This window comes from Corvus moneduloides, chromosome 17 (genome assembly GCF_009650955.1).
Source record: "Corvus moneduloides isolate bCorMon1 chromosome 17, bCorMon1.pri, whole genome shotgun sequence".
In the NCBI taxonomy this organism is placed as follows: domain Eukaryota; kingdom Metazoa; phylum Chordata; class Aves; order Passeriformes; family Corvidae; genus Corvus; species Corvus moneduloides.
In genome coordinates, this window is record NC_045492.1 from 797,862 (window position 1) to 810,240 (window position 12,379).

Sequence of the window (12,379 nt, forward strand, 5' to 3'; positions counted from 1 at the left end):
GGATCAAGCAACAGCTCTCCCTCGTTGTAGAGTGTGGTTGTGTCCTGTAAGCACATTGTTCTGGCTCAGGCACATCCACCCTGCAGGGCCTGGCGTGCTGCAGAGCACAGCAATGTGCATCTCACCAGCTGATTTCTGAGCTTAGGCAGCTGATGGTCTGTGTTGGCAATGCCTGAGCACAGATTAACACCTGTATCTGACTGGGATGAGCCCCACTGCCTCAGACCAGCTGCTGTACCAACCTTGCTTGTTTTAGACAGTGCAAGGCACATCCCAGCACCAAGGGTAGCTCAACTGCAGCAGTGTTAATGAGGTATTGTGGTGAAGTCAGAGGAAGCATTCTAGTGTTTCTGTTTGTAGGTCAGTGGCCAGGATACAGCCAGTTGACTTTCCAGGTTTTCTGGTAATAATTTAGGAAGAACTGGACTGCCAATGGTGATGCCTCCTCAGGTAGGCAGGGCACTTTTGTCTCCCCACCACTGACTGCAATCAGTTTCCACCCCTGGGATATACAGTCATGAGTGTTTATTAATTTACAAAGATTCTGGGACCTTGGATTGACTTTTTCCTGTTAAACCTGAGAGTGAGCTGCTTTTCCTCTGCTTTAGAATGGAAAACAAAAGTGAATGTTACCATCATTAGTGTTTCCTGACTTTTAATACTAGGATAGTGATGTTGTTGCCCCTCATCTAACTCCAATGAAGAAAACCTGGAATAACCTGACAGATGATGAACACACAAGAGCCTCAGAACCCAGCTGCAGACAAAGGCTTCCTTTTGATGAGTAACACGTTTCTTTTTGGCACTATTCAGTCTGCTTCCTCAGAAGATGAGTAAATTTGAGCATCAACTCTTCTAAAAGCTGGTTGGACGGACTGGAAGAATTCACAGAACAATGCAGAATGCATTTTACAGTACAGAATGTTTTAATGTAGATACCTAAAGTGCATAGTCCAGATGGACTTCTAAGAAACAACTTACTACAAGAGAATAAACTCAGTTCTCATTTGTTTTTGAATGTATTGGCACTGTGTAGCAAGAGTAACTTTAAAAATTGCAATTCATTGTTATTACAAGATTTTATTGCTCCGTCTCGTCCTGATCCCTTCCTTATCTGTGCTGTTGCATGATTTAGCAGAAAAAATCCCAGCCCAGGTTTGATGCAGTTTTTGGGGGGGGGGGGTTGGGGTTTTCTTAGTGTCTGAGGAAGAGGGGGATAAGTACACTTCTGAAAATACAGTGGGGTGAAGAAGAAATTACCAAAGATGGCATCTTCAAAATTAGCAAAATTAATTTCAGGCAAAAAAAAAGGAAGGGAGAGGGGAATCTCTTGATAATCAAAGATTATTTTTCTAGTATTCAAAAAGCTGATGCACGCCTCTTGCTGCAAGTGACCACAATTTTGTGCAGTGCCATGCAGCCTTTTATTGTTTTATTGTGTATTTTTGATACATAGAATGTTATATTTTTTACTGTCTGTCCTGCAAAGACTGCTCAGGAGGCCTGTGGTGTGAGTGGTTGCAGGACAGCCTAGCTGCCCAGGTGTTTGCCAGGGCACAGGTGTGCAGAGGGGGCAGTGCCAACAGGGTTCTGCCTTGGCTCTGCTGTACACTGTTCTGGGCAGACAGGCTCATCAGAAATCCCTCCATTCTTGTATCCCTGCCCTGTTCTCCTGGGTCTCATGGCCGTCCCTGTGTCATTTTTCTGTCTCTTGTAGATCTGTGAGGGTTCTTATGGTTTTCCTGTACTGGCAGTACTGGTGTGAGTGTTCTGAATGTCCGTCCTGTTGAACACATGACTGAGGAAGACAATTTTCCTCTCATCTTTTACTCAGGTCTAAGAGGAAGGCTGCTTTCTGTACATGAAACCTCAAAGCTTGAAAGAGTCTGACCACAAAACTAAAAACGCAAAGTAAAAGGTTCAGTAATGCTCAGGAATTGGAGCGATCTGTGGCCTTTATATGTGGAATGGAGAGAGAGGTGTTGAGCATTTGGCTCAGGCAGTCAGGTGTGGGTGGCCAGGGTAGGTTCTGAAAAATAACCCAGTGGGAAGGTGCTGTGAGAGAACTCCAGAACTCCTGTCATGTCTCTTTTGCCCTTTTTATCCTGGGAACTGATGCTGTTAGACAGAGGGAGGGAGAATGGGTATCCATGTACTTCTGCTGCTGCTTATGTATCTGTGCTCACGTGTCTGAATGTGTAACCTCTGGTGTTCCTGTCTAACAGTATTTCAGACCTGCAGGGGAACCAGGTAACTGTTACAAGGATTTGTGACCTCTTTAAAAGCTTTTAAAAAATTTCAAGAAACAATATCTTATACTGAAGACATTTATATCCCTTGTTTGCTTAATATAATTTTGATATAATTTTGTTATTGTTGATTTGGTTTGTTTGAATTTGTTACTAACTGTGCACTTTATACTTGGGAAAGATCTTTTGCTTATGTTAAATCAAAAGTTTATACTTAACATTAAGTTCTGAGAGCATTTCTTTTCTCAACATGTTCATCTGAGCCTCTCTGAAGAATAAATTTATAAACTATGATTTTACTATTCTTTTAAAGAATTGCAGTGTGTGGCCTTTACTAAAAATGGTCAAGGTGTTCCTACCTGCTGCTGGTGGAAGAGCTTCCCTCTGGGAAGAGGTTCTGGGTTCACATCATCTCGTGGGCAGTGGGGTTGGCACAGCGGGGCCGGGGCTCAGGGAGGATCCCACCATGGAGCCACCTGGCCCTGCCATGCCCTGGAGAGCGGCCACCTCCAGGGGCCAGGGAAGCTTGAGATGCTGCTGCAGCTGCTGGGGAGGGGAAGGGAAGGGGAGGTCATGCCTGACCAGCCTGGTCACCTCTGCTGAGATGCCTGTGCCGGGGGCTGAGGGGAGAGCAGTGGTGTTGGCAGCCTCAGTGAGCTGCCCAGCAGGGTTTGGGTGAGCAGGCAGGGCTGGACTAAAGCCTGGCTGCAGGGCTGGGTTCTGAGTGTGGTTATCAGCAGCACCAGTCTTGTGCCAGGGGTGGTGCTGGGGCCAGTTCCAGAGGTCCTTTACTGGTGGACAGGGTCCACCCTCAGCACGTTTGCAGATGGGGGGGTGTGGCTGGTACTCCAGAGGGATGTGCTGCATCCAGAGGGATCTTACCAGGCTGCAGAGAGGGTCTGACAGGAACCTCCTGACGATCACCAAGAGGAAGTGCAATGTCCTGCATCTGAGAAGGGTCATTTCCTGCACCAGGATGTGTTGAGACCACCCATCGTGAGCCAACAAATGGACAACAACTGCTCTTTCAGCCAAGTGTTCCAGTGGTGTCCTGGGCTGCCTTAGACTGAGTATTGTCAGCAGGTACAGAACCCTTCTGCTCTGCTCCACACCAGCGAGGGCAGCCCTGGAGTGCTGGGCCCAGAGCTGGGCTGCCCAGTACAGGAGACAGGGACAGACTGGAGACAGTCCAGCACAGGGCCATCAAGGTGATGGAGGGACTGCAGCATCTCTGCCATGAGGAGAGGCTGAGAGAGCTGCGACTGCCCAGCCTGGAGCAGAGCAGGCTCAGGGCATCTCCTCCCTGTGGACAAATACCCGGGGGGAGGCTGCAGAGGGGATGGGGCCAGGGACAGCCCCAGGAGCCACGGGCACAGACTGACACATAGGAGGGGCCCTCCGAGCTCAGGACACACTTCTGCACTGGGAGGGTGGCCGAGCACTGGTGCAGGTGCCCGGGGAGGTGGTGGAGTCTCCATCCCTGGAGAGACTCAAAAGCCACCTGGACACATCCTGGGCAGCCGGCTCTGGGTGGCCCTGACGGAGCAGGGGGCTGGGCAAGGTGACCTCCAGAGGTGCCTCCAACCTCACCCAGCTGGAGATCCTCCCCAGTGCTGCTGGCAGAAATATGAAATGGGCCTGAAGTCAGGGGTGAGGGGTGAGGCAGTGCTGGGAATAGGAAAGGGTCCTGACAGACACGAGGGTGAGATCCCCAGGGGGATGGTGCTGTGCAGCCACTTTGGGCAGGGAGCATTGGGTGGCACCAGGGCACAGAGGCCAGGTGCCCTGAGTTGGGTGCCCTGAAGGGCTGCAGTGGGCTCCAGGCACGTGCCACTGGGAGTGTCCAGGGCCGTGTGTGGGCACTGGGCTGGGGAGGGCTCTGTGCTCCTAAAGGCACCTGGTCAGAGGATCTGTGAACAGTGAGCCAGCAAGCCAAGCCCCTGGTCATGGGATAAGGGAGGTGAAGACGTTGGACCTCATCAGTGGCACCTTGCCTTGAGGAGAGTGTGGGGAGCAGGAGAAAGGTCTTTTTTTTTGTCTGAGAGGACTCAGAAAAGGAGGAAGACAAACCTCCTTGGCCCAGCTAACTGGTGGGCTGTCAAGAGGCTACAGGCAACCAGAACTTTGCTGTTGGTCAGACTGTAACCCTGGGGGTCTGGGATAGTGGAAGGGGTCAGTGGCACTCTGCAGGTGGAGGAGGAGGGAGATCTGAAGGGGTAGAGAGAAAAGGGATATGAGAGGGCTGTGTTGAAAATAGGGCTGGTCAGTGTAGTGTCTGCCTGAGCCCTGCACAGTCCTCTCTGTCTCCCTAAATCCATTCGTACCTATTTCTCCGTGCATGTCCCAGCCTGTGTGGATGTGCTGCAAGGAGTAAGTGCCAGCTGCTGGAGAGATGGCACAGGTGGGCCACAGGAGATGGCATCAGCAGGGAAATGACGGGTGAGGTTTAGCACAGGAACTCATGGGCTGGGAGGCTGGGTGGGTGTGTACAGGCTCCATGGGCTCCAGGCCTCACAGAATTGCAGGTTTAGGCACAGGAGCCGACATCAGGTGAGGTCATGGGGTGATACTTCAGCTGGATGTCCAGCTGTGCTCCCACAATAAATACATCAAATGTGGTCAAACCAGACAGGCCCTTGCTGTCCTGTGGAACCCCATGAACTAGCCCTGCCTGGAATCCCCCTGTGGGGCTGGTTCTGCTGCTTGGACAAGGGGTGGTGGATGAGGAGGAGGAGACCTGGCTCGGCCACCAGGAATGAGAGGCTAAACCCTGTCAGCTGGGCAAGAGGCAACAGGTTGTGGAGCTCTGGTGGGAAGGGCTCTTGTCATCCCCTCCTGAGGAGGAAGCCCTGGTTCCTCACAGGGTGATGGACAGAGGGTGTGGACCCTGCCAGAGCGAGGATGGGTCCCTGAAGCAGAGCCCCGAGCTGACCCCCCACTCTTGCTGTGGCCACACAGTCCAGGCTGTGACAGGACATGGCCGGCACTGTCACAGCTCCCGGCCTGCTCCCCACCACGGGTCCTGCACACCTTCACAGAGCCATCCAACGCTTCCAGGGCAAGGATGAGGCCAGGAGCCCGTTTATTGAGGAGTGGTGACTGTGCTGTCTCCAGCGCTGCCAGAGCTGGCCCCGGGGGCAGAGGCTGCCTGGGCTTGCTCAGTCCCACCAGCGTCACTGCTCTTGGAGCTTCCTTCTCCATGTGGGACCCTGCTGTGTCCGGCTCTGCCGCCTGCCTTCCTCCTGGGGCAGCTCTGCCTCATCCCAGCAAGGTGGGTTGGGGCTAGGCTTGGGTTAGGGTTAGGGTTAGTTTTAGGGTTAGTTGTGCTTTGCCACTGTGGGCCCATGCAAACACTCCCGTGGCTGCCCAGCCACGTGGCAGCAGCACTGCAGGCCTGAGACCCCACTGCTCTTTTCCCCAATCACGCTGTTCTTTCCCCATGAAATGGGGATATTATTGGGAACGGGTGAAATGAGGAGAGGGTGAGGCTGGTACCATCCTGCAGGCTCTGCGGGTGCTGTCAGGGAACAGCTGGGCACGAGACATCAGTCCAAAGCATCCCCTCTCTACCACCTTTTTCCTTGGATGTCTTTGGGTCAGGCCAGACCCCACAGTTCCAGATCCTGGATATAGAACTCCTCCCGATGTGAGAGGGTCTCGTTGTCGAATGTCTCGCAGGGTTGACTGCCCCCGTGGTGCAGGTCCCCGTCCAGCCACAGCCCAAACCTACCGCTGGGAACGTGCCAACAGCACTGTCAGCTGGGACCTGCCTCCTTCATGGCTGGAGACCTCCCCTGCCACCTCCTGGGCGACCAGCCACCTCCCGTCTTCACTCTCTGTCCCCCAAAATGGGCATGAGACAGGACAAGCAGCTGGCCCAGGTCTGCCCACCGTGCCTACGGGCAGGGAGCGGGCAGGGAGCGGGCAGAGAGCGGGCAGGGAGCGGGCAGAGAGCGGGCAGGGAGCGGGGCAGGGAGCGGGACAGAGAGCGGGGCAGGGAGCGGGACAGAGAGCGGGCAGGGAACGGGCAGGGAGCGGGAAGAGAGCGGGCAGGGAGCGGGAAGAGAGCGGGCAGGGAGCGGGGCAGGGAGCGGGGCAGGGAGCGGGCAGGGAGCGGGAAGAGAGCGGGAAGAGAGCGGGGCAGGGAGCGGGCAGGGAGCGGGAAGAGAGCGGGAAGAGAGCGGGGCAGGGAGCAGGGCAGGGAGCGGGCAGGGAGCGGGGCAGGGAGCGGGCAGAGAGAGGGAAGAGAGCGGGGCAGGGAGCGGGAAGAGAGCGGGGCAGGGAGCGGGGCAGGGAGCGGGAAGAGAGCGGGGCAGGGAGCAGGGCAGGGAGCGGGAAGAGAGCGGGAAGAGAGCGGGGCAGGGAGCGGGAAGAGAGCGGGGCAGGGAGCGGGAAGAGAGCGGGGCAGGGAGCGGGCAGGGAGCGGGCAGGGAGCGGGGCAGGGAGCGGGCAGGGAGCGGGCAGGGAGCAGGGCAGGGAGCGGGAAGAGAGCGGGGCAGGGAGCAGGGCAGGGAGCAGGGCAGAGAGCGGGAAGAGAGCGGGGCAGGGAGCGGGAAGAGAGCGGGGCAGGGAGCGGGCAGGGAGCAGGGCAGGGAGCGGGGCAGAGAGAGGGAAGAGAGCGGGGCAGGGAGCGGGCAGGGAGCGGGGCAGGGAGCGGGAAGAGAGCGGGGCAGGGAGCGGGCAGGGAGCGGGCAGGGAGCGGGGCAGGGAGCGGGCAGGGAGCGGGGCAGGGAGCGGGAAGAGAGCGGGAAGAGAGCGGGGCAGGGAGCGGGAAGAGAGCGGGGCAGGGAGCGGGCAGGGAGCGGGAAGAGAGCGGGAAGAGAGCGGGCAGGGAGCGGGCAGGGAGCGGGGCAGGGAGCGGGAAGAGAGCGGGAAGAGAGCGGGAAGAGAGCGGGGCAGGGAGCAGGGCAGGGAGCAGGGCAGAGAGCGGGAAGAGAGCGGGGCAGGGAGCGGGAAGAGAGCGGGGCAGGGAGCGGGCAGGGAGCAGGGCAGGGAGCGGGGCAGAGAGAGGGAAGAGAGCGGGGCAGGGAGCGGGCAGGGAGCGGGGCAGAGAGCGGGAAGAGAGCGGGCAGGGAACGGGCAGGGAGCGGGGCAGGGAGCGGGCAGGGAGCGGGAAGAGAGCGGGCAGGGAACGGGCAGAGAGCGGGGCAGGGAGCGGGCAGGGAGCGGCAGCCCTGCCAGCAGGCAGTAGGGTTAGGGAATGAAAGGGCCAGTGCCGCTGGACAACCGGTGCCGGTGTTTTGGGGTTCAGACCATCACCACGTGCCTGAACCCAGCTCCACGGGGCAGCCTGGGTTCCCGTGATGGCTCTGATGGCCATCGGGGCTGGTGGCCCTCTGAGCGGCTGAAGTTGCCGGCGCAGTTCCTACCTGCCCCCACCGACCATCAGCAGATTCACATCTCCATTCACGAAGAGGTCGTTCTTGCCCGTCCACCTGAACACCTGCGTGGGGACAGCACTCAGTCGAGACCGTGAGCTGGGGCACAGCGTCCCCATCCCCATTCCTGTCCATGTCCTGCGAGGACCAGCTGGGGGCTGCTGAGCCAAGCTGGCTCTGCTCGGGCACCTCCGTGTTCCACGTCTCCAGAAGACCTGGCCGAGTCCGTGGTTCTGATCCATCCCTGCCAACAGCCCTGTGGGCCCTGCCAGGGTAGAGCTGCCACCACGCGCTGCCAGAGAAGAGGCTGCCTCCACGTTCCGCCAGCCCAGCGCTGGGCTGCGACCGCCCTGCCATGTGGAGGGAACCCGGGGAGCCCCAGACGGGCAGGGTCCCCCTCCCGGAGCCTCCCTCCCCGCACGCTGCCTGGGATCCGCCTTCCCCCCCGGCCCTGGACAAACCTGGGGGGCTGCTGCCAACAGGGTCCCCCGGCTGCTGTCCCCACGTCCGGCCAAGGAGCAGCCCCGTCACCCCAGACCCCCCCAGCATCACGGGGACCCCCAGGCGGGGCCGGGTACTCGGGACATAGCCAGCCCCCATCCCGGGGTGCCCCACAGCTGGCAGTCTGCAGCCCCCACCTTCAGCTCGGGGCAGAAGGAGAAGAGGAAGGTCTCCCCCGTGCCGTAGAAGCCGCTGCTGCTGCGAATGGCGCTGGCGGAGAAGGCACCGAAGGCCTGGGGAGGCAGAAGGGGGAGACTCACGGCGCGGTGTTCGGGGGGGCTCCCAGCGCCGGGACGTGTCCCCTCCTGCCGGCGGAGCGAGGAGGTGCCCAGGCCCCGTGCGACACCGGGCAGCCGGGCCGGGGAGAGCACGGCCGTACCTGCGCCTCCGTGTCCCTGACGAGCAGCAGGGCCGGGGAGTCCGGCCGGGCCCCGCTCCGGTAGAGCGTCCGCAGGCTGAAGCCGTCCCGCCCCGTGGAGTAGAGCAGGTGCCAGGGCTGCTGCGTCAGCCGGGGGGGCAGCTGGGGGCCCAGCTGGGGCACAGTGGCTTCAGTCTGTGCTGACCGGCTGAGCATCCTCCCCTGCCCCTCAGCACAAACACGAGAGATCTCATCCAGAGTCCTCCCGAGAGGTGGTCCCACACATCATTCCTCCAAGCATCCTCCCAAGAGACCCACCTGAGCATCCTTCCGAGAGGTGGTCCCAAGCACCCTCCCCCTCAACATGCTCCCGAAGGGGTCTCCTCCAGCCCCCGCCCCTCCCAGCAGTGTCCTCGGATACTTCCCTCAAGCGTCCTCGCCCTGCAAACCCTTCTGAGATGGCTCCCCAAGCATCCTTCCCCCCAAGGGGTGCTGCTGAGGTGACCGTCCCCAGGCACAGGGGGATGTCACCCATCTGGCCTCACACTGGACCAGTTCCTGGTAGGACGGTGGTCATGGCTGTGGGTGGGGCAGATGAGCAGGAGGGTGGGGTCCCTGTGCAGGCCGGAGGGTGCCTCACCTCGTCGATCTCCCTGTCCCGCAGGATGCTGCTGGGTGTGCTCAGCACCAGCCTGCAGGGCTCCTCCTCGGCTGCTGCTGGGGCTCCCTCCCAGCCCCGCTGCCCCTCTCCAGCTGGGTCCTCGCATCCCACGGGCAGGTCTTCGTCCTGGTCGGGCTGCGGGCAGCGGCAGGTGAGCATCCCTGCGGGCCACAGGGAGCAGCAGCTCCCGAACCCCAGCGAGGGGCGTTTCCCATCCTCCGTCCAGGGGTTGGGAGAAGGGGCCCGAAGTCCGCGGGAACGGGCGCGAGGCTGAGCCTACAGCCCAGCTCCTGAGCACAGCCCAGGCGCCGTGCCATGCCGTGCCATGCCGTGCCATGCCGTGCCATGCCTGCCATACCCTGGCACCCCGCCATGCCGTGCCATGCCGTGCCATGCCTGCCATGCCCTGGCACCCCGCCAGGCCGTGCCACCGCTGCACACGGAACTTCAAGGATGTATGGCCACCCGACGGGGAGGAAGGGGTGGAGGAGGAGGAGGAAGAGAAGGCAGGGAAGGCTTCTACAACTGCAGCCCCGGAAGAAGGGGTGAAGCCTTGCGTTCTCCCTCTTTGCCCACGGCCAGGCTGACGCCGCAGCGTGGAAGGGGTCAGGGAGGTGCCGCGGTCCTGGTGGCCGCTGGTGACAAGTGTCTCAGCCAGCCACGTGCTCAGGATGGCTGTGGGTGCAGCCCCTGCCCAAGGGCGGGTGGGCAGCAATTCCCGGCCCACCACCCTGAGGGGGCAAGAGGGATGAGCGAGTGCAGCCCCGGATGGCAGGAGATCTGCCCCGGGGTCCCTGGATCCTCGAGAGGCAGCGGGCTGCAGGGGCAGGTCCCACGCGTGCCCGTCACCCTCCGCACCTCCCCAGCACCTCACTCTCCCCAGGGCACCCCCCCTCTGTCTGTCCAGCCCCGTGTCCAGCCAGGCTGGTGCCTCCCAGCGCTGCCCCAGAGCTCATTCCCCGCTGCCATGTGGGACCCTGCCACCCCGGACCTACCAGGAGCTGGTAGCGGGCTCGGAGCCCCCTCATTGCAGGTGCTGGGACCGCGCCGCCGGCGAGCCCTGGCCACCGCCCCGGGGTTAATGTTCAGCCGCGCCGGCCCCTCCCTGGCCATCGGTGCGTGACAGGGTGGGTGTGGATACCAGCAGCCTGTCCCGGCTCGTGGGGGTCCAGGACGTGCCCCCCCGTGCTGGGATGCGTGGGCAGGCATCCCCCTCCAGCCAAGTGCTTGGTGGCCGGGGGCTGCCACCTCTTTTGCACCCCGGCTATCGCCTGGAACCAAGCGGCGAGCCCTAAGGCCACGAGGTGCCCTTGTTTTGGCATCACCAGGGCAGGTCGTGCCGAGTTGCTCTTTGCAACACAACTGTTGCAATGGTTGTAGCAACTGCCAACACCTCTGTGGTAGGGTGACCTTGGCTGGACACCAGGCACCCACCAAAGCCTCTCTCACTGCCCTCCACAGCTGGGCAGGGCAGAGAAAATACAGCAAAATGTTCATGACCTGAGATAAGGACCAGGTGAGATCCCTCATCAAATACTGTCAGGGCAAAACAGACTCGAATTAGAGATATTAACTGAATTTATTGCTAACAAAATCAGAGCAGGATAATGACAAGTAAAATAACACCTTAAAACCACCTTCCCCACACCTCCGTCTTTCCCTCTGCCACCTCCCCTCCAGCAGTGCAGGGAGATGTGGAATGGGGGTTATCACCTGTCGCTTCTGCTGCTGCTCAGGGAGAAGAATTGGAGTCCTCCCCCTGCTCTGGTGTGGGCTCCTCCAGGGGCTGCAGGTGGATCTCTGCACCCCCGTGCCCTCCATGGGCTGCAGGGCCACAGCTGCCTCCCCATGGGCTTCCCCACAGAATTCCAAGGGAATCTCAGCTCCAGCTCCTGGAGCAGCTCCAGCCCCTCCTCCTGCCCCGCCCTGGGTGTGTGCAGGACTGTTCCTCTCACCTATTCTCACTCCGCTCTTCCCTGAATGCAATTACATGTGCACAGTAACTTTTCTCTTTCCTTCTGCTTAAATCCCTGATCCCCGAGGCATCACCACCATCTGTGCTGGGCTGGGCCTTGGCCAGCAGTGGGTCCATCCTGGAGCTGTCTGGAGTTGGCTTTGCTGGACACAGGGGAAGTTTCCAGCAGCTTCTCACAGAAGCCACCCCTGTAGCCACCCCACTACCAAAACCTGGCCACACAAACCCAGTACAGGAGGCCCTGGTGGCACCTCCCTCACTCCCAGAGAGCCAATTTGGGACTGGCAGCTGAGGCAGGGACCCGCCAGCCTCAACTGCCTCTGGAGAAGCCCCTGCAAATCAGGGAAGAGGGGCAGTGCCCAGTGTGGCCCCTTCTCACTGATGTCACCCCCAAACCACCCAGCCTGTGGGTCCAAGTGCAACAATGCTCCATTTATGCCAACCCAGGACTTCCTGCATGCCTTGCATGGCGGCACGATGGCCTTGATGTCTAGCCCAGGCCCTGGGCCCACTGCAGGCATTTTGGGTTGTTCCTCATCTCCATAGCAAGGCCCATTGCAGCCCTGTCAGTCCTGGTGGGTATCAGCTCTGTTGTGCCCACCAGCCCTTGATGGCAGTCAGAGTTTGGGGGTTCCTGGTGCCTGGCACAGGTGGCATTTGGTCACTGGCAACACTTGGTAGGGACCAGATGGTTCTGGTGGCCCCAAAGACTTTCTCTGGGACCCAGGTCAGTCCCAGCCTGAGCTGCCTTAGCATGGCAAGCCCTGCCCCGGCCCTGTCCATACCCCGACCCTCATTCTGTCCGCGTCCTTGACACTGCACCTGCCCCTGTCCCTGCTCATGCCTCTGCCCTTGCTCCTCCCCTGCCCCAGTGCTCACCCCACTACCTTCCTGGGGACTGCTTGAGTCCAAATTTGGGACTCGCTCCTTCAGGAGACCCAGGCAGACCCAGCCCAGGGGGCTGGGAGTGGGCACAGCCCCAGGAACAAACCCAGCGGCTGCAGAGGACAGGGACAGCAGCCCTCAGCTCAGTCCCGCCGCCCCCGTCACCATCCCTCTCCTCATGGTGAATTATTGTTGGCTTTGTGGAAAGAGGGGCTGTAAAATGAGCAGCCCCCATAGCCCCTCTCAGTTAGTCACCCTCTCACCTTCTCTTACACCGCTGCCTGGTTACCTGCACAGACCCGGCCTCCCCTAAAGCCGGGCTGGTTCAGCCTGCCCCAAACCCCGGTTTCCTTTTTGGTCCTTGCTTCTGCC

At 60.0% G+C, this 12,379-nt stretch overlaps 2 protein-coding genes across 4 annotated transcripts in view; one reads left to right on the forward strand and one right to left on the reverse strand.

The window, feature by feature from the left end:
• The window catches only part of SAMHD1 (SAM and HD domain containing deoxynucleoside triphosphate triphosphohydrolase 1), a 28,389-nt gene extending 25,841 nt beyond the window's left edge, over positions 1-2,548 (forward strand). For all 3 annotated transcript variants that reach the window (XM_032126835.1, XM_032126836.1, XM_032126837.1), the window contains one exon: positions 666-2,548. In XM_032126835.1, the coding sequence (XP_031982726.1) occupies positions 666-788 (123 nt within the window). In that variant the 3' untranslated portion in view covers positions 789-2,548. The remainder of the gene's footprint in view (positions 1-665) is intronic.
• TLDC2 (TBC/LysM-associated domain containing 2) lies at positions 2,084-10,218 on the reverse strand. The gene is made up of 6 exons (XM_032126839.1): positions 10,143-10,218; positions 9,127-9,282; positions 8,508-8,660; positions 8,266-8,361; positions 7,619-7,692; positions 2,084-5,981 (listed from the first exon to the last, which is right to left on the reverse strand). The coding sequence occupies exons 1-6, from the start codon at positions 10,173-10,175 to the stop codon at positions 5,846-5,848; spliced, it is 648 nt and encodes a 215-aa protein (XP_031982730.1). The 5' UTR covers positions 10,176-10,218; the 3' UTR covers positions 2,084-5,845.
• Positions 10,219-12,379: the final 2,161 nt, after the last annotated feature.

Excerpts from the sequence above, each read along its gene's own strand:
- TLDC2 (XM_032126839.1), bottom strand. The coding sequence starts at position 10,175 with ATGAGGGGGCTCCGAGCCCGCTACCAGCTCCTG. Across the intron at positions 8,362-8,507 it reads TCAGGGACACGGAGGCGCAG|GCCTTCGGTGCCTTCTCCGC; the intron begins GTACGGCCGTGC and ends CTGCCTCCCCAG. Across the intron at positions 7,693-8,265 it reads CCTTCTGCCCCGAGCTGAAG|GTGTTCAGGTGGACGGGCAA; the intron begins GTGGGGGCTGCA and ends GTCCCCACGCAG.